The 21,374-nt window shown below is 38.9% G+C and overlaps 1 protein-coding gene across 1 annotated transcript; it reads right to left on the bottom strand.

Moving 5' to 3' along the window:
- Positions 1-575: 575 nt before the first annotated feature.
- LOC147692117 (uncharacterized) lies at positions 576-20,756 on the bottom strand. Its single transcript, XM_086939498.1, has 5 exons — positions 20,336-20,756; positions 19,275-19,969; positions 11,415-11,838; positions 4,130-4,371; positions 576-674 (listed from the first exon to the last, which is right to left on the bottom strand). Exons 1-5 carry the CDS (start codon positions 20,754-20,756, stop codon positions 576-578), a joined length of 1,881 nt encoding a protein of 626 aa, XP_086795624.1.
- Positions 20,757-21,374: the final 618 nt, after the last annotated feature.

The raw sequence follows: 21,374 nt of genomic DNA, 5'->3' as shown, positions 1-21,374 counted from the left end.
TTATTCAATAAGAATCTTTAACTTTATTTTCAAAAATGATCATTTATTTTAAAGCTCAGAAATAGACATTTATTTTAAAGTTCAGTGAAGTTTAGCAAAGAACAGATAGTTAGAAATTCATTCTCTCTTAACATCCCTAGCTAACACTCTCATCTTATCCTAAAAGACCTGCAAAGAAAAATAATCAGACAGAAAACAAAGTTCTTCCATCCAAGAAGTCGATCTTCAGTCCAGCAGCATCTCAGAGGAAATAGAAAAAGCGACCCCTTCTAAGCAAAATCAGGGGTTTTTATACACTATTTTCTAGCTTAGGCTATCTAAAAAAGTAACTAACATCACCAATTCTGATTGGACAAATTTGGGGTAGATGAGCGCTTCCTCATCATTACAGCATATTTTTCACAATGAATCAGCAGAAAAAAAGGTTCTTTGTTTAAGACAGTTCGTGGCCTAGGCGCATCCTGCACTTGAAACGTACACTAACTTTTCCAGGCTCTGGTCATTACATCGTTCATGCCTGGCACCCATCCTAGGTTCCAGGGTAAGGTGGCCTTGAACTTCCCATCCAAGCACAGTCAGCTCACTTGCTCTGGCAGAAATTTTAGATGCACATGAGTAGACCAATACTCAAAGCAGCCATTTTCAGAATAGGCCTCACAGGCCATATTTTGGAACTATCATAGAAACAAACACAAATTCATGTTAATTATAGTAATGAAACCCTTCTATTTACCTCCCACCATTCTAATATTTCCCTATTAGTTGTTACCTAGCAAATAAGCCAACAAGGAAATTATACGCCGACTTGAGGTCGTGCAAAACGCGGCAGCTAGGATACTTCTCCATCTACCTATGCGAGCACATGTGTCGGAACATCTACGCAAGTTACATTGGCTCAAGATGGGCAACAGAGTTAAATTTAAGGCACTATGTTTTATGTACAAAATAAACATAGGAGAAGCACCAGCTTATCTACGCAAACTGGTTCATAAATACATCCCGACCCGGAACCTCCGATCTATCCATCAGGAGAGATTTAAGGTTCCTAGATTTAGGCGAGCAACACTAGGAGGACGCTCCTTTGGTTACTTGGCACCAACACTATGGAACTCAATCCCGCTTAATCTGCGCCTTGAACCTAACTATATGAAATTTAGGAAAGGTGTCAAGGCATGGCTTTTCAACCAAGAATGATACCATGAATCTATGACCCTATGGGACGTTCTGATCCAAGGCGCCCGGAAACCCTTAGGGTAGCTGTTGCGCCATACAAATGGAATAAATAAATGAATAAATAAATGCGTTTTATACTTACATATCCAGCTACCTTTTAGCACAAAACGTTTACAATAAGCACATTTAAATTGCATTTGTTTATAATTTAAACTGTAAATTAATTCACATCACAATGACAACATGTATAAATTAATTATTTCATTCTATACAAGCAAGGTTAATTTCCCCATATGTTTTTCGTGTATGCAAACTACTCTAAGGTTGATTATTCAAGCACATAACACCATTAGTAAATGTTAACGTTATGGAACATTGATTTCATGAGGGGTACACAAAATTTTGCATTTACCACCTCGCTCCATCAATTCCCTCATCTGGTGATCCTAACACCAAATATTCTCTCAAAATGTTGGAAAATTTAGCAGAACATATTTCAAGTTCTTCATATTAGTATGATCTATTCTCTAGTATCCTTCTCCTTTATTTCTTTAAAAATGTTCTCTTTGACTTCTTCCATCTCTATTTTATTCTTCTCTCTTTCTCTTGCTTTTCTTTCTTGAATTGTCTTCTTAATTGATTTTCTAAAATCTCTCCTACTTTTGCATATACAACATAATCTTATCAGAAAAATCACTAATACTATTATTGTTATCAGTATTAGTATTTTACCTACTGTAGAACTACCTATTTCTTGAAACCAATGCTTAATTGTTGTAAGACTTCTACCTAATTTCTCAAGAACACCTTCAACCTCCAGTGGTTCAATCTCTTTATGTAAATTTGTAATGTTTGTAATATACCTCTCTAAATTTTGACTTTTATCTGGAATATAAGTACAACAATGTTGCACTTTCCATTTCCACAGACTCCTCCCTCTTTTGCTAAGAGTATATCAAGGGCAAGTCGATTTTGCATTACCATTGCTCTCATGGCAACCATTTCAGTATCAACCATCAGGAAACCTCCTGCAGTGTCTGTTGACAATCAATCAACTATTGTAGACAATTTTCGGATTCTATTTGCATTGAATGAAATTCCCACTGCTGGTTTCGGGGCTCCAAAAACATCACCTATTATTTCTAATACACTCTCTCTTTTCTTTCTACTAAGTACTTTACCTATCTCATGTTTACCATTAGTACCGCTATCTACATGGAAACTTTAGGAAAGACCAATCCCACATAACAAGTTCCATACCAATGGTCAGGTAACTTATAATAAGCTATATTTCCGCAAATAAAATAAACACCCGGGAAAACAGGATCTTTTCCTCCTGTAAATCCCCAACACCCTATAATTCTATTAGTGTCTTTACATTGACTTGCACCCACAAAATAATTGTCATACACAGTATTGTCTCTTCTTATACAAAATTTCCCTAACATTGGTGTATCTATGTTTATAGCTACATTCACATTCTTATCATTCAGATTTTCATCATTAAATGTCCAATATTTTGATTTTTCATGTTTTATTTTCTGACTTCTTTTATAAGCAATTCTTCTCTCTTCAACCATATCTAGAAAAGTCTTTTCCTCCGTTCTCAATTTACATGTCAAATTATGTTTAAAAGCATACTCATGAGACAACTCCTCCATTTGTAAAAAATATTCTCCCATAACTTTTCCAGGTCTCTTTTTGTTCAATGAATTATCAATTCTTAATTTAGCAAAAATATCATCTGCATTGGAATAATGGTATTCCAATTTTCCAACCTGATAAAACAAACTTGCAATCACACTACAGGTTACTCCATATGTTAGAGGAAGGTGATGATTTGTCACACCTTCTGACACTGATGCAGGCAATTTTACACAAACATAGCAATCATCAACATTCATGCGCCAAGATGCTCCCTTCGGAGCAATAGGTCGCGCTCTATAAATACCCACAAAATAAAAAATGGTGTTTTTATACTCAAGCAATAGTTTTGAAAATGTATTTTGTGAATAATCACTGATAGACCTATCCTGATGCAACTCTGGTTTATACACATAAGTCTCATGAACTTCTACTTTCTCATTTGGCTTATTCAAACTCGCATTCTGGAAAGGAATAACAATAGCTAAAATTATCCATAATATTATCAATAATCCCATACAAATGGAACAACATCTGCACCATTTTCTAAAAATAGAACACTTGGTTTTATGATTATTAGTAGGCATTTTCCCTAACACAATTTTCTTCGACCTTGTGTCTCCTATAGATTCCACAATATCAGTTCACTAACAGAGTTTCTTCAACCTTGTGTCAATTCTATTCTAATCTATATTACAAAATATTTCTCTAACAAGTTTTCTTCGACCTTGTGTCAACTCCGACCTCTTCTATATTTACAATATCTGTCTCACAGGACTACAGGCTTTTACTTATTATCATATACTTTGAATACCAATTCAAATTTATTTTTTGTCTTAAGTTGACTTCTTTTACTCACTTTTCCCAATTGCTTTTGGGCAGTACAAGTTTTCTTGACTACTATTGACTTCAGCAATGGGTGGTAGGATTATATAAGTCCACTCAGGCAATTTTTATTTCTGATTTGGTCGTCTTACTCTTTTTGGTCTTTGAACAACTTCTATTTTCTTTCCCAGTGTTTCTCTCTGGCTAGTGATCTCATTCACTTGCTCTTCTGCCTCTTTTGCTTTGTTCACAAGTTTAAATCCTAGTCCACCATTTTCTTTAGGCCAATTGTCTCCTTTACGGATTCTCTTAGTCTTTGGCTCTATTGTGTTATGCTCCACTCTCCAAGCTCTTTTCATTGGACTTTTTCTTAATGTAATTTCATCTGAACTGTCATCAGTTCACTTTCAGTATCTTCAACTGTGTCATTGATTATGATCTTTACAATGTCTTTGTCTTCATCAGATTCAGCTTTCTTTTCTGTTACTCTGTTAGGAACACCTTTATAACTGGTACTTGGTATCTCATCCTTTTCGTGAGTCACTTCCTCTTCCCCAGTTTCAGGATTTCCGTTCCTGCCTTCAGAGTTTCCAGATTTCGCTTCAACTTTTTCCACTTCAATGACCTTGTCTTCACTTGCATTTGCATCTTTACTGGTGTCTGTCTTTACCGATTCTCGACCTTTCAATTGATCTTCGGAATCGGGTATCTCCACAATCTCCCTTTCACCTTCACCTTCAGACGCAGAACTGGTTTCTGATACTTCCAGATGTCCACATTCCTGTCGATCTTCAGTATCTGGATTCTCTTCTGATTTGGCTTCAGAATCAGAGTCAGTTGTACTTTCACCGTTGTATGGGTATTCAGGTGCAGGCACACGGATGGTGTGGCTTGCATGTACCCACCTCTTCAATCCAGCACACTTGACTGCAGTAGTACTGACCAAGATTACCTGTCGTGGCTTCTGCCACCGAGGTACCAAACAGTTTCTTCTGCGATGTACCTTCACTCGAACCCAGTCTCCAGGGACTAGATCATGAGCTGGATTTTTCTCTTTAGAATTTGACTCAGTTCCCACCTGGTGGAGCACAGAAGTTACCACATCAGACAGATTTTTGCAGTAGTCCAATATGCTTTGTGATGTACTTTATTCGATAAAGAATTTCATCATAAAAGTATACAATTTATACAGTACGTTTAAGAGGATAAAAAACAGGAACCCACCAAACCTTATATACATATAACATCATATTCTACCCAAATTCTAAAATCTATAAAATATACACTAAAAACAAATACATAAAAACCATAAAAAAACATCCTGTCATGGGGCCATCAGGCGGTTAGGTTAAATGGGGGGTGGGGTTAGCCCTCCTCATACGTGTCTGCCATGCACTACCCAAGTATTTAGCTACCCCACACACCATAGCGGTAGAGGACGTGTCGGTGCCAAGGACACGTAGGGCCATTTTGTGACACCTAAGGCCCAGTCCCTTGCATAATGGTTTTAACCATATCATCCTGGCGACCCTATATGCCGGGCAGGCAAAGAGAAAATGTGCCACAGACTCATTGGGGGCTGCACATCCAGGACAGGCTTTTGATAGATCACCTAAGTTATTCCACCCAGAGGTGAAATCATTCACCGGTAAAGTCCCGAGCCTAAGTTTTAGGTAAAGTGATCTATCCAGAGGTTTCTCCATGAAGTTTAAGAAGGGTTCGAGTTTTCTTGTTCATTTGATCTCAAGGAACCGCTCAGAAAGAGGACCGCCTACACCTCTGCGTGTGGCCATCTCCTGGACCCAGTCCCAATAGAGCTTCTTAATCACTAACTTGGGAGGCGGTGTTTGGCTCGTCCATGATTCACTTAAGCCCAATTGTACAACCAGGTGCCTCAGATTACACAGCACTTGATCTTGTTACCCGTATTGAGCGAAATAAGTTCATCTAGAACTGCTGCATAGTTGTGGAGCTCCCCGGTCCTTCTCAGATGCACCCAGAAAAGTAGTGGGCGCAAACTCACTATGTCTTTGAGGGGTCACCTACCCAAATCTAGCTGTAGTGGGATTAGCGGGGTGGAAACTGGGAGGGCCACCAGATCTCTCATAAACTTGTTTTCAGATGTAACTAGCTCCGTTATGTTCTCGAACCCCCACAGCTCGGATCCATATAGGGCAGCCGGTAATACTTGGCCTTCATAAATTGCGAGAGTCGGTGCCACAGGTTTACTCGTTGACTCCCGCTGTTCCCTTAAAACCACCCCTGAAACTCTTTTGTAGTTTAATAGCATTTTGGCCAGGTGATCTTTCTATTTCATCCAGCTGTTTACCCTAACACCCAAATAGTCGAAGGAATCAACCAGCTCCAAGGGGACACCATTAAGCAAAACATTGTTCCAAAATCTATTGGAAGGTGAAATGGCCATAAGCTTTGTTTTAGAGGTGTTGATGGTAAGGCCTCTGTCGGTGCAAAGCACACTAAAACGTTCCAAGAGCTTTTGGAGGCCTGTGGGGGATTTAGAGATCAAGATGGTGTAATCCGTGAAGAGTGGGGTAGGTGTTTTTTCCCCCGCCAGGGATGGTGCATCTGCCGCTTCCTCCCTCAGATGGTCCACCACTCCATTCACAAAGAAGCTCCAGGTTTCTTGGAACATGCATAGATCGAACTTCTCGATAAATGCATTCCATTCTGGTAGGACCATCTTTTTTTGCAACCCAGCCACATTCCAAGATAGCAAATGGATAACCCTATGGCCTGTGACAGACGTGTCAGGGGTAACTCCATTAATCCCACCCTGTGCACAGGGAGTAGGCTCGCCATTTGCTTCTGAGGAACTAGCTAATTTCAGGGGTAAATTACTATCACCATTGCTCCACAAAAACTTTGTTTGTATGGTAGTTATTGTCCCGCTGCTATCAGAATTGCTGGCAACCATAGGGTCCACTTTCCCAATATCAGAATTGTTGGCAGCTGTAGGAACCTCTTTCCCCTTAGTTAAGAGACTTGGTAGTTTTGCATGCAGGAGTCCAATATGATATCATTATTTATTGCTAGCAATTTGTTAACAGGTACATAAGCTTGTCTCATAACCCTGCCCATCAAAATTTCATGTGGACTTAGTCCCGTTTTCTTGTCAGGAATACTTCTTAACGTCATCAAGACAAGTGGCAAAGCACCTGGCCACTTAAGCCCTGTTGCCAAACCCATCTTTGCAATTCTGTTTTTAATGGGTCCATTTACCTGCTCTACTACCCCTGAATCCTCAGGTCTGTAAGCACAATGTAGCTTCTGGCGAATTTCCAGAGCTTCACAGATCATTTGCATCAACTCATTTTGAAAATGTGGTCCGCGGTCTGACTCAATGGACACTTGGAATCCGAACCGCGGTATTATTTCTCTTAAAAACTATTTTGCAACAGTTATTCCATCATTCCTCCTTGTGGGGAATGCTTCAACCCTTCGGGAGAACAAACAGATTATCACAAGAACATATATAAGTCTGTTGCATGGAGGCAATTCCACAAAATCCATTTGAACTCTTGTAAATGGACCACCCTCCCAAACTCACAACAGTACTTCTATTTGGATTGAATTGTTGGCATACTAGACACCTTTGGCACAAACTCTCAGCAATCATCCTGAACTTAGGATTATACCAAGTTTTTCTGAAAAGACGAATCATGGCTTCTCTTCCAATATGGGCTTGACCATGGTACATTTGAGCCATGTCTGAAATCATGCTATTGGGCATTACTGGTCTTTCATCTTTGTAAACCCAAATTTCATCTTCTTCTCGCTGTCTACATCCTGCCTTTAACCAAATATCTTTTTCTTCTGGTTCTGCCTCTTCCTGTATCTGCTTCACTTCCTGCCATGTCTCAACTACAGTAGTTAGCATCAAAGGACTCGGAACATGTTCTTTCGTTTTATCTCGATTGATTGAAATTAGATTTTTCACACAATGTTTAGCAATGGCATCCACATAATTATTTCCTTTAGAAATATAATCCTCATTCTTTTTATGTGCGGTACACTTACCAAAGCTATTCTTGCAGGAAGCTGAATTACATCAATCAGTGTCTTCACGAACTCAGCATTCCGAATGGGTGTTCCCGCAGAAGTTAAATAACCTCTTTGAGACCAGAGTTGTCCATAATCATGATCAACTCCATAACCATATTGACTATCAGTCACTATGGTTACTTTCACCTCTTTTCCCAGTTCACATGTTCGTATCAAAGCAGTCAACTCCGCTACTTGAGCAGAATGAATTTCTTTCAAATAAGATGCTTCCAACACTTCTGCTACTGTACAAATGGCATAAGCAGCACTCAGAATGCCACTTTCTGTCCTCAGACACGATCCATCTACAAACATCACATAATCTGATTCAGGTAATCCTTAATATCTGGCCTGGGTTTTGTGCAATACTCAAGAACATCCAGACATTTAAGATCAAGTTCACCTTTCACTTCTGCTTCAACAATGTCAGGTAAGAGTGTAGAAGGATTAACATTCACACATCTGGCAATTGTCACATTTTCAGCTCCCCAAATTACCTTTTCATAACGGGTCATTCTGCTGTTGGTCATGTATTGTGTCTTTGCTCTTGTGAGGAGAATTTCCACTGAATGAGGTACCTACACCCTCACAGGAAATCCCATCACAATTCCCTCACTTTGCTCCAGACTTACACTGGTTGCTGCTACTGCTTTCAGACATCCTGGCAAAGCCTTTGCAACAGGGTCCAAAACAGCTGAGAAATACGCAATTGGTTTTCTCATTTTTCCATGTCTCTGAATTAGTACTGACAATGCACATTCTTCTAGCTCACTGCAGTACAGTTCAATCTCTTTTTCATAATCAGGCATTCCCAATGCTGGTGCTTCACACAGTGTTGTTTTCAACTGTTCAAATGCTTCCATTTCAGTTTTAGTCAAAACTATTGGGTCTCTGATGTCTGCTTTTGTCAATCTCTGTAATGGTTTTGCAATCAATGAGAATCCACTAATCCACTGTCTACAGTAACCTACCATTCCCAGAAACATTCTCACTTGTCTTTGAGTTTTGGGTGGTTGCATTCCTTGTATCATTTTGATTCTTTCTATTGTGACTTGTCTGATTCCTTTTGTAATCTTATGGCCTAAATATTGTACTTCTTTCTGACAAAACTGCAATTTTGATGGAGACACTTTATGTCCCTCTTCTGCCAAATGATTCAACAATGCTACTGTGTCAGTTACACATGCATCTTTTGTTTTTGATGCAATCAAAAGATCATCTATGTATTGTACTCATACAGACTCTCCAGGCATGTTCAAACTTTCTAATGATTTCTTTAGCAACTGGTTAAAAATCGATGGACTCTCAGTGTACCCTTGTGGAATTCTACACCATGCTAGAATACGATTCTGGAATCGGAACGCAAAAATTGGCTGACTTTCTATATGTAATGGGACAGTAAAGAACGCATTGCATAGGTCAATTACTGTGTACCATTCTGCATCATGAGGAATTTGGTTCAAAATCACTGCTGGATTTGGAACAATCGGGCAACATGGAGCAACAATTTTATTAACCTTTCTAAGGTCCTGAACAATTCTAAATGTTCCGTTTGGCTTTTTCAATCCCATGATCGGTGAATTACAAGGGCTGCTTTCTATTTCTCTAAGAATCCCTTGCTCAATCATTTTATCAATCACTGGAGTGATTCCCTCAATTATTTCTGCAGACATCCTATACTGAGGTATATTTGGGTAACTTGCACCCTCTTTCACTGTAACTTTTACAGGTTCAACTCCTTTCATTAATCCTATATCTTTTCCAGTAAAATCCCATACTTCCTCTTTCACCACTTCTTTTAATTCAACAAGAATCTTTTCTCGATCAAAAACAGGAAATAACTTGCTCTGCTCTGCCTCAATCATGAGCATCGTCATTTTGTACAAACTGTCTTCATCTGGGGTTTGCAATTCTATGCCATCTGGTGAACAATATATGGCACAATTCATTTTACACAGTATATCCCTACCTAACAGATTAACAGGCTACTGTCACACACCACAAATCGATGCATATCTTTGTAACTTCCATTTTCTACTTCAACTGTCAAAGGGGTTTGTATCTGTCTATTAGCTACACCTACAACTTGGATGCTCTCTCCCGAGAGAGGAAGATTTTGAATTTCCACTGATCTTACAATAGAACGGGTAGCACCAGTGTCCACTAGGAAAGTTATTTTTACATCATTCACCTTTCCATTCACAAATGGACCAGACTGATCTACCTCAAGAGTGGCTCCAAGCACACACTCTTCTCCCTCTATCAGGCAACGTCATAAACTTTCATCTGCTCACTGCCACCTTCTTCTTGTAACCAATACTGAGGACACGCATTCACTCTTTGCGGTCTTTTTGCCTGTTCACCTCTGCTGAATCCTGTCTCTGCACTGTATCTCTGCTGGTTTACACTGTTTGGCAGTAGCGGTTTTGGCATCTGACTTTGCTGATTTGCTATCTGCTGTTGTTGCTGTTGTGGATTTACCTCAACCTGCACCTGCAAATTCAATGAATTATTTTCTATATTAACTCTTGGCGGACATTTAGACTCTTTCTTCCAGTGCCCTAACTTGCCGCAATTAAAACAAGGATGCTTCTTCTTTAGTTCATCTATGTTTCCCACTAACTTTGGTTTACCCTTAAAATTTCCTTGATTCCCTACATTCTAATTTTCCATTTGCGCCACTTGCTGATCTGCAACCTTTACTTGTGCCCACATGGCTTTCTCTTTCAGCTTTTTCTGTTTTGCATGAATCTCTTCACTGCAATATTTTTCTTTTCTCAGAACATCATCCACGGTACCTGACTGCCAACCTATCATGTTATGTCGAATCATGTCTCAAATTTCTGGTCTTAGTCCATACACAAATCTGTATATAAAGTGGCTCATATCTTTCTCATTTAGTTCTTCATAACCACTATACTGTTTGGAAACTAACAACAATCTTTCATAAAATGAATGTACAGATTCTTTTGGCTCTTGTGTGGTCATGTCTATTTTTACCCAATCAGTCTCTTTTGGAGGTATTTTATTTTTCAACCATACTATTACCTGTTCATATTTCCGCATTACATCTGGTAACGGAGCTCCTGTGACTTTGTCTCTGGCAAATTCTTCCCTTGGCCAATCTATAGCTATTTTGCATTCTGTCCATAAATCTGCTGGCACCACTATGTCAAACAATCCATCTAGATCAATCCACAGAACGTTTGACACTTTCACAAATCTATCTACTTGTCGATACCACTCTACCGGTTTCTCTCTCAATCTTGGGAAATCATTCGTAAATGACAATATATCCTGTCTGCTCCAAGGAACATGTACATATCCTCCTCCAGGTATCTCTCTCATAGGAAATTCAGTTGTTACTGCCTCTTTTTCCCTAACCAGAAAAGCTAATGTGGATTTATCATTATTTTCTTCTTTCTTCTTTGCCCACTTAAGTCTCCATTTATTTACATCTCCCCATCTTCGCAACAGTACAATTAGCTCTTTTATTTGCAACAACCTTCCTGCAGTATTCATATTCTCAATGTCTCTTTCTGCAAAATCCACTCTGTATGATTTCTGCAATGATTTGAATTTTGAAAATTCCACTCCCATTTCACTTGCTAATACCTCCAATTGATCATATACTGTTTTAGCTCTCCATGTAATGCTTTTGAACATGAACATAAGTTCATCATCCTGATACGCTTTCAGTCTATCTGTACCAATTGTTCCAATAATTAATTCTTCCATATCCACTTTTAGCTTTGCTACATCCAATATTTGTGGTTCATTCTCTTTTAATTTCAAAATTTTAATCCAGTCACTCAACTCAATATCTGACGGTCCTACAGGAGTTTGTATTAAATCTATTTTATCTAGACTTCTCTCTGGTGTTGCAGAGTCAGATTCTGCACCAATCGGATATTTGTACAATGAACTTTGGTTAAAAGTCAATTCAGGTGGATTCACGTTAACAATTTGCTTTATTTCTGACAACTCAGGATAAATATTCTCCCTTTCTTTTTGCAAACCTTGTTGTAACAGGATTGTCAAGCTTGGTTCTTTTATTTTCTGATTTTCAAATACTGGTATTACTGGCCCTATCATTACAGGGACAGTTACTGCTTCCATGTTTTTAGTAAGGTTCTGAATTAATTCATGTGTAGAATGTTCATAATCAGAAATACTTGGTTGCACATCATTTCTATTTTCACTACTTTGCACACTTCTGTGCAAATCATTCCTTGATACAGGAGTACCTGTAATTCTAGCTTCCGCAACAGGTGTATTTGGAATATATCTAACCTCTACTCTGTCTGGCACATCTTTTAAACTTGAATATGGTCTTGGGGTTTCATTATTTCTTTCATCTATTGTTGGAGCATTCGGAGTAGTCCATAAAGAACTTGGCTGATATGGTGGCGGTCTCCTATTTAATATTTCTTCTAATACAGCATCTTCTGATTCACTGTCATCATAACTTTGATTCGCTGTCTCTATATTCTTTTTCTTTTCTGTACATTTCCGACCCTCATATTCATCCACTAACCTAACTGGATACATACCATCAAACATATTACTGTCTCTCCATCTACGCATCCTGCTTTCATGAGTTTCACCCCATAAATTTCGACCACTACCTCTTGGTCTGATATGCCTGCATAGCCTTTCACTTTCTTGCTCATGCATCTCATCTTCCCATGCAACTAAAGCCTCAAATTGTGTCGGTCCAGGTCTCGGCTCAAGCTTCATCATTTTGTCTCTCACATTTCTCAAAACTGCTGAATCAAGTGATCCTTCTTCAGGAAAAGCTAACACACTATCATCCTGAGTATATGTTGCCCAGTTCTCTAACCAAACACATGTATGGTAACCATATTTTGATAACATATAAGAAGCGGGTGTTTTCGGTGGAGGAAGTAATTTTCCCTCTCTAGTCACAATTTCTTTGTCTTTTGAAAAGACATTCTTTAATTTCTTAAACCATGAAGGTTTCTTCTTCTCTTCTTCGTAATAATAAGACATTTCTCCGATAATTCTCTGTCTTACAAAAGATCGCACACTTCCCTGTTTGCTGTTCCGTACACCAACCTATAACAGCGCGGTTTACACTAACGCATTAATTAGAACAACATACGTCTTTCTAAGTTCTTAACCAATCGCTTTGCTGCTTTTTCGTGATGAACCTATCAGCTCCTACTCTGACTTGGTCACGAGGACCAATCCCAGCGTGACACTTTTGACGTCACCAGCGCTTCGGCTTCTGCAGCACCGATTAATGGTGAACAACCTTTACAACAAAACTTTTACAACACACTACCATTACAACGCGGTCATTACAAAGCAAACCATTACAACGCATTACGCTGGGGGGCGCTCTAGTATAGGGAATAAGTTTAATTTTCTATCCTACACCTCCCCTAGTGTCTACGGGGACTGGAGTTGGACTAGAAAATTAAACTTTTCACTATCCAGCACCTCTAAGCGCTATGCGTTGTAAAGGTATGCGATGTAAAAACCGCGTTGTAAAGTCAGGCGTTGTAATAGCCTGCGTTGTAAGGTCATACATCCCCCATTAACCCTTCCCTCACAAGGATTTTTAAAGAAGCCGTATTTACAAGATATTTTACAAAATCAGTTAGAAACTTACAGAAAACAATACCATTTGCCTGTTTCGCTAATAAAGTGATCGAATTTTCCAGTCACACAAGCATTCTGTAACTGGAGTAGACGACGCTTATCTCCTCAGAATTTTACACTCGTCAATAAAGCAACACTACTGGCCTTACCCTTCTATCAGGCAATAATGAACTCATTTCTCCAGGAAAGCACATACAGAGATCTCTTTTCACCTCCTTAGAGACAATCCCAAAGTTTCACTTGAACGCGTATTGCAATTACATTTGCACACGTTTATACAGAAAAGCCTATTCATATATACATAAACTCTGTATCACCAGTAGGCAGTGCTTCTAGCTAACCCACACAGAATTCCTCTATCGTTAGTAAACTAGACTCCACTCGTTTACCCTTCTATCAAGCTCGGGTTAAGTCCTACTATTTTCTTCAGCGATAAGTTTTAGTCAGGATACGCAATGATCACTGTACGTGAAAGCTGAGATATCATAGACTGTCCTCACTATACATTTATCCTTTCACACCTAATGTCCCTAAACAGTGATATATGACAATACTACTTTTTTGAAACAGACCAATGCACTGTGCGACTTTACTTGCCACACTTCCTCTGCCTGCCGACAGAGGCACTAGCTTCACACAACACTTGGAAGCTTTTTCTGAACTACATATAACGTAATACGAACTTAACAGATGTTAGTTCATAAATCTGTACATTTTAAACTCTATATAGTGCTTTACACATAATCTTAGCTAATTTCTTTAGCAACCACTACTCTGCTACCAAGTTATGACTGCTACAGTGGGACTCCAAAACATATTTTAAATCACCATGACCATTTCTCCATAACCTCAGAAACATGCATAACATTCAACAGTGGGGCCCATTGCACTGCATACTTACTTTGTTCATTTAATTCAGCTCAGAGATTTGGCCATCAACCTAGGAGTCCTACTATAACATTGGTGGAGTGTCTAAACCTATTTAACTATTTATTATTTACACCTGCAATGTAAAGCAATTTACCATGGCTCCATTTTAAACACCATTTTATTCAGACACACCACCATAATGGCAATGGATCTGCTAGAACGAAAACTAGGCGTAGGAAAAACCGAAGACCAGCTTTTACTTTTCCATTTATCTAAATTTTATTCAAAGCAAACTTTTAGTATGTCCGACATTTAGGCATTTATTATTTTCTTTATACAATAAGAATCTTTAACTTTGTTGTCAAAAATGATAATTTATTTTAAAGCTCAGAAATAGACATTTATTTTAAAGTTCAGTGAAGTTTAGCAAAGAACAGATAGTTACAAATTCATTCTCTCCTAACATCCCTAGCTAACACCCTCATCTTATCCTAACAGACCCTTCAAAGAAAAATAATCAGACAGAAAACGAAGTTCTTACATCCAAGAAGTCGATTTTCAGTCCAGCAGCATCTCCAGAGGAAATCGAAAGAGCGACCCCGTCTAAGTAAAATCAGGGGTTTTTATACACTATTTTCTAGCTTAGGCTATCTAAAAAAGTAACTAACATCACCAATTCGAGTTCTGATTGGACAAATTTGGGGTAAATGAGTGCTTCCTCATCCTTACAGCATGTTTTACACAATGAATCATCAGAAAAATAAAGGTTCTTTGTTTAAGACAGTTCGTGGCCTAGGCGCATCCTGCACTTGAAACATACGCTAACTTTTCCAGGCTCTGGGAATTACATCGTTCATGCCTGGCACCCATCCTTGGTTCCGGGGTAAGGTGGCCTTGAACTTCGCATCCAAGCACAGTCAGCTCACTTGCGCTGGCAGAAATTTTAGATACACATGCCAAGACCAATACTCGCTCGCAGTGACTCAAAGCAGCCATTTTCAGATAGGCCTCACAGGCCAAATTTTGGAACTATCATAGAAACAAACATAAATTCATGTTATTTTATAGTAATGAAACCATTCTGTTTACCTCCCACCATTCTAATATTTCCCTATTAGTTGTTACCTAGCAAATAAGCCACATAAATGCGTTTTATACTTACATATCCAGCGACCTTTTAGCACAAAACGTTTACAATAAGCACATTTAAATTGCATTTGTTTATAATTTAAGCTGCACGTTAATTCACATCACAATGACAACATGTATTAATTAATTATTTCATTCCATGCAAGCAAGGTTAATTTACCCATATGTTTTTCGTGTATGCAAATTACTCAAAGGTTGATTATTCAAACACATCACACCATTAGTAAATGTAAACGTTATGGAACATTGATTTCACGAGTGGTACACACAATTTTGCATTTACCACCTCGCTCCATCAATACAACAATTCAGAAGCAGCAGCTCAACTCATCTGGCACTACACGCCCCACCAGTGACCTATCACCGGTTGCCCTCAACACCAAAAGTGCCACTTTCTACCTACGAATCCTGCTGCCTCCCTGTTTCTGCCTACAGCACCTGCCTATATGCCGGTACCTTCCTGCATCCCAATTCCTGTGACATCGATTGTCCGCATCGCCCTCAACTCCAGTGTGCCACCTTTGCTTCACTTCCCTGTCTACCTCAGCTGCCGTTGAATTTGTTACCCTTGCTTGCCTCCCTGACGTCTTCTTCACATGAAAGGCTTGCGAGTACCCGGCTTTGCTTCTGAGGTGCAGAAGGTGTCTACACTGCAATTAACCAACATTTCAGATTCACTGCCGATGCCTGCTTTGACCTGCCTCGGCACCATTTTACACGTGATGACAAGCGTTAGTCAGCAACGTGTGTGAAGAGTCCTCTGTGTCAATGCCTTAAACAACTTTGGCCATGACACACCTCCTCTTCTCTGTGGCTGCCCGCCAACACTCTTCTAAACTAAGGTCTGTGTTTGTAATGGGGAGAACATTAGGACACACAATTATCTGTGAGTACATTTTATTTTCATTCTCACAACTTGCCCCTCTTCTACGGCAGTTCAACCGCCATCTATATCAAAACTGCCATGCCTCTTTCAAACATGACACGAGCTGTTCACAGCAAGCATTTACACAGCGGGTGCATTCCTCACCTGTGCCCGTCGTACCTCCCTCTGTGACGACTTCTCCCAGTCACCACAGCTGTCCAGCGATTTTTAGAGCATCTTCCCGCCGTGAGCCACCCAGCTCACCGTCAAAAGCATGCTGCCATTTTAAATCTGTGCATTTCTTCACTTCATCTGCAGTTCCCTGCATTTTACGTCTTGTGCCAATCACAATGTCATTATCTTCTGGGAAGTTTAGTGAAGTCAAATCAAGCTTCCCTCTCAATCTTCTTTGTGCCTTTTTTCCGATGCATCGACTTGATTCAAGGACTTTGCAGCATTTTATTTGGTCTTCCGCAGGTACTGTTTTACTACTTTTAAACTGGCTAACTTCTCACATCAATTTTACTCCAGAACATGAGAGCGCCCAAAATGATCTTCCACAGGTACTGTTTCATTAATATTTTTAAATGCGCTGGCCTTTCACATGGATTTGGAAACTCTCCTCATCACGTCGATCTGATGTTTCTCCAAGTACTGTACTTTGGCCCACATGCATCAAAGTACATTGCATTCGCAATCGGTGCGAATCGCACAATTCACCCGTTTGCGAATGCAATCTATCTTTTTGAGATGCATGATTTTTGTTGTGGCTTTTCGCATTTTAAGAAATCGCAAGTACATTTGCGATTTCTTAAATGTCTCGCAGTTTATGCGAATCGCATTTTTTTGCGAATTTTTCTAATGCATCAAAAATCGCAAATTGAGATTTTTAATAAAATCGCAATTTGCATTTCCAAAATAAGAAGCTGTCAGAGTTAATGTTAAATTTTCGCAGCCATTGGGAAACTTGTGTTCTTCAGGAAAACAGCTGTAGCGGGCCTTTAGGGAACTGGAAGAAGCTTTTCAAAATGCCGGATTTCTATTTGTGTAAATAAATCAGACCTTAAATGTAAAAATATGACAAAGGCTGATGGTTTCTGACCTCACACATGCACACAATGGTTTTTAAAAAATAAGATGTTACAGGAGGGATGTCCTGAACAAATTCCCCCTTCCATACACAACACAATGGTAAATTTTGTAATGTAGGTAGGCAAAGTTGCACATAATGTAATTATACATTTATGCTGCTTCTTCAAAAAACATATCTTCTTGGAAATTGATGATGTTAACAGTTTAAAGGCAGTTGGGTGTGCAAATAAGAGAGTCATATATGTTTAGAATCTCTCATCCATCTCCACTGCTCTTTAGGGCAGAACACATATTAGAAGTGCCTTGCTGATTGGCAGCTACAGTATATAAGGCAGATGTCTTTCAAGTTCCCTCTCTTGATGGGCTTCACAGAACTTCCAGGAGCATTGCACAATGGCAGCACTTTTCTTTTTGGCTCGCCGCCACAGATTGAGAGTAGCTGCAGGATGGAGGAGAAGGCAGATACAAGAGAGAATTTCAGAGTACGCATAACCTTACTTGGGCAAACTGATGATGAGATTTATGATAGGTACCGGCTTACTGGTAATTTAATTTTTGATTTAATTAATGATTTAGACCCTATTTTGCAAAGGGAGACTCGCAGGACAAAAGCAATACCTACTCATGTACAAGTCCTGTGTTCTCTACACCTTCTAGCTTCTGGTTCTTTTCAGGGAGTAGTAGCCATTGCTGGCGGTGTCTCCCAGAGCTCCCTTTCAAGATTTTTTAATGCTTTTTTGGATGCTATGTTGCATAGAATAAGGAATTACATAAAGTTTCCAAATTCTCAACAGGATTTGTTAAAAACAAAAGTAGATTTTTATAATATGGCACATTTCCCACATGTAATAGGCTGTGTGGATGGGACACATGTACCTATTTGTCCGCCCTCAGAAAATGAGTATATATTCCGTAACAGGAAATGTTTCCACTCACTTAATATTCAAGTGATATGTAACTCAAAGACCATTATTACTGACATAGTGGCTAGTTACCCTGGCAGTGCCCATGATTCATACATCTTTAAGCACAGCGCAATACATGCAAGACTTCTTGCTGGACAGTTTGGAGATGGTTATTTGCTAGGTAAATATGGAAAATCAATTTTTATTCAATTAGGAAAATTCATACACTTTCACTGCTTTAGTAATGTCATTTATATATCTATGTTTCTTGAAAGGTGACAGTGCCTATGGTGTCAGGTCTTACATATTGACTCCATACCTCAACCCAGCAACTAGAAAGGAGCAACATTACAATCAAGCTCACAAATCAACTCGCAATGTCATTGAGAGAACCTTTGGTGTTCTAAAATCAAGGTTCCGCATACTGCATAAGACTGGTGGAACTTTGCAATATAATCCAAAAGTTTGCTGTAAAATAGTTGCTGCATGCGCAATGCTACACAACATGGCAACAGAGAGAGGCATACATTTGGAAGAAGAAGATCTCTTACCGCCAAATGACAATCAACCCCAGCAACACCCAGCCAGACAACATGAACCAGAAGCAGCAGAAGGAAGAAGAGCTGAGATTACACAATGCTTTATTTGTGTTTTTGCCATAATAATATTAATTTCTTTCAACAAACATAAGATGATGTGCTTTCAATATACCTTTTTCTGCAAATAACTAAATCAAATAATGACATGTTCAAAGGAAGTAATCCTTGTAAAAATGTAATTTTTTGTAAATGCAACATTCTTCAAATAGTCATGCATGGGAAAAACATTGATATCATGTTACTTTTTACGCCGCGCACACCTAAGGCCTTCCCAACATTTTTATCTTTCTCCAAAACCATTAGGCACCCTTCTTTCAGCTTTCTATTGCTACGTCTTGTCCCAGCAATGGCACACTCAGGTGGGTCTACAATTTTCCGACCCTCAACACTGTCAAAATTAGAAAAAGTAATCCCTGGTAGGTCACTACTGTTTCAAACATGTACTAATTCATTCCCTCTCACCATTCCCCTTGAAATTTCAACAAAAACATTATTTAACTTTTCCTGCATGACAACATTTTGTTTGCAGATTTTTTCTGCACAATTAGAAATACGTGACAACTGTCTGTTCTGACCATGTAAGCTGGTCATTAGCCTCAGGTGCCTATTCAAACTTTCCTTATGTTGCATTTTCATTACTGTGCACATTGATTCTAATGACTTAGCAATCCTGTCAAGTTTCTCAGCAGTTGCCGCATGGCCATTTTTCAAAGCCTCAACCATCCTATTCATAGTGCTGTGAATGCCACCAAGTTGTTTAGACATATGTGCTATTTTGCCTTTAATAATTCTAACATCTTTGCCTTGAAGGCGCTGTATCTTCAATATTTTGTCCTCCACATTACTGCCAGTGGTGGATCCCTCTTCAAATGTGGCCAAGTTTGATGTTTTAGAATGCCGTCTATAAAATTGACTTTGCCTCCTTCGCCTACCAGGCCTTGCATTGGTGACTGTTGGTGTTGGTTCAGGTCTTGTCACTGCATTACTTTGACTGTTACCCTCCTCTGAATCAGTTTGTAGTAACTGGCGTACTCTTTGCCTTTCATTCACTTGCAGATTAGCAGTGGAAGTACTTGGATTATTAGCCTCTTCATTTACATGGATTTCTAGGGTACTGAAATCCCTCAAATCTTGCTCAATTAATTCTTGAAGCAATTCTGTTTGAAAAAGTGCAAACATATTTTTACTTTAGAAATTGCTTTTTAAATGTGAAAATAAAAACAAAGTTACATTATGAGTAATTGTTTCCTTGACATGGTTTCATTTACATTAACTTTACTCTGTGTCTCAGTCAAAGTTACGATTATGAATGTTACCCTACTACTTAATGTTAGAAACTACATTTCCCAAGATGCATTGCTTAAAGCATGAATAGATTGCTACTCTGGAGTTGGCAACTTCAGATAATGTAATGTAATAAGTAATTGGTTTATTAAAAAGCAAGCTTTCCCTATGTTCACTTTGGCAAAGGCCACAAGTATTTCATTAAGTTTACTTTTCTTACATTTTATATTAAGACTTACCTTCAGAAGGGGTAATGAGATCAGATGTGTCTATGTTCATGACACCCACAACTGCCTCAGTCAAAAGTGTCCCTTCCACAAGGTCTTCCAAAGGGGTTGTGGGTATGTCTTTGGGGGGACCACCTCCTGTTTTTTTTGCTGATTTAATTCTTGACGCAATCTTCTCCTTTGCGTGACTACGCAAGTCGTACCACCTTTTTAGTAAGTTGCTGATTTCACGGTGGGCAACACCAACAGCATTCACCTTGGTTTGTATGTTAAGCCAAATATTTATTTTTACAGAATCAGGCACCTTATGTGACAACTTGCCAAAAAGTTGCTCATGCCTGTCAGCCACCTCTTCAATAAGGATTTCAAGTTCCTTATCGGAAAACTTTATTTTCCTTTTTCTTGAGGGCCCCTCTTCTACTTGGTTTTCCATCTCAATTTCTCCTTAAAAGTGAAGAACACAGACTGCAGCAGCAACCTCTCAAAGCAGCCTCAAAGTCCAACTGCCAGAGCTTTAGTCAAACCAGTTCCCAGGTGCCTGTGATTGCCTTACTGGCTTCCTGGCAATCAGATTGATGGAATTCATCATGTGTCGTTTTTCGCAATTTGCGAATTCGCAAAATGCGTATTCGCAATTAAGAATTCGCATTTTTATTGCGAATCGCCAAAAAATTCGATTTTTTGCAATTTGCAAAAAAAATGCGAAAACAATCATGAATAGACAATTGCGATTCCTTATTTGCGATTCCTTAAAAATCGCAAATAAGAAATCGCAATTTCAAACATTGATGCATGTGGGCCTTTAAGTTTTACAACACTGCCCTCTAGTGGTTACTTTTCACCACCGCATCTCCTCAAGGAAAATAATATTCCACCTGTTTAATGCAGATTTTCTAGTTTTCCTTCTGTTATATTTAATTGAAGTTGATTTTTCAAGCTCAACTCATATCAAATGGCATTTATCATTTTCATAACCTTGACATGATTTTCATGTACTTGCTTTAACTGGTTATTAGCGCTAACTGTTACTACATATTGCATTTTTATTGTG

This window comes from Lissotriton vulgaris, chromosome 9 (assembly GCF_964263255.1).
Source record: "Lissotriton vulgaris chromosome 9, aLisVul1.2, whole genome shotgun sequence".
NCBI lineage: Eukaryota > Metazoa > Chordata > Amphibia > Caudata > Salamandridae > Lissotriton > Lissotriton vulgaris.
Note: the sequence above shows the minus strand (reverse complement) of the source record. Positions and strands in the feature narration are given on the sequence as shown.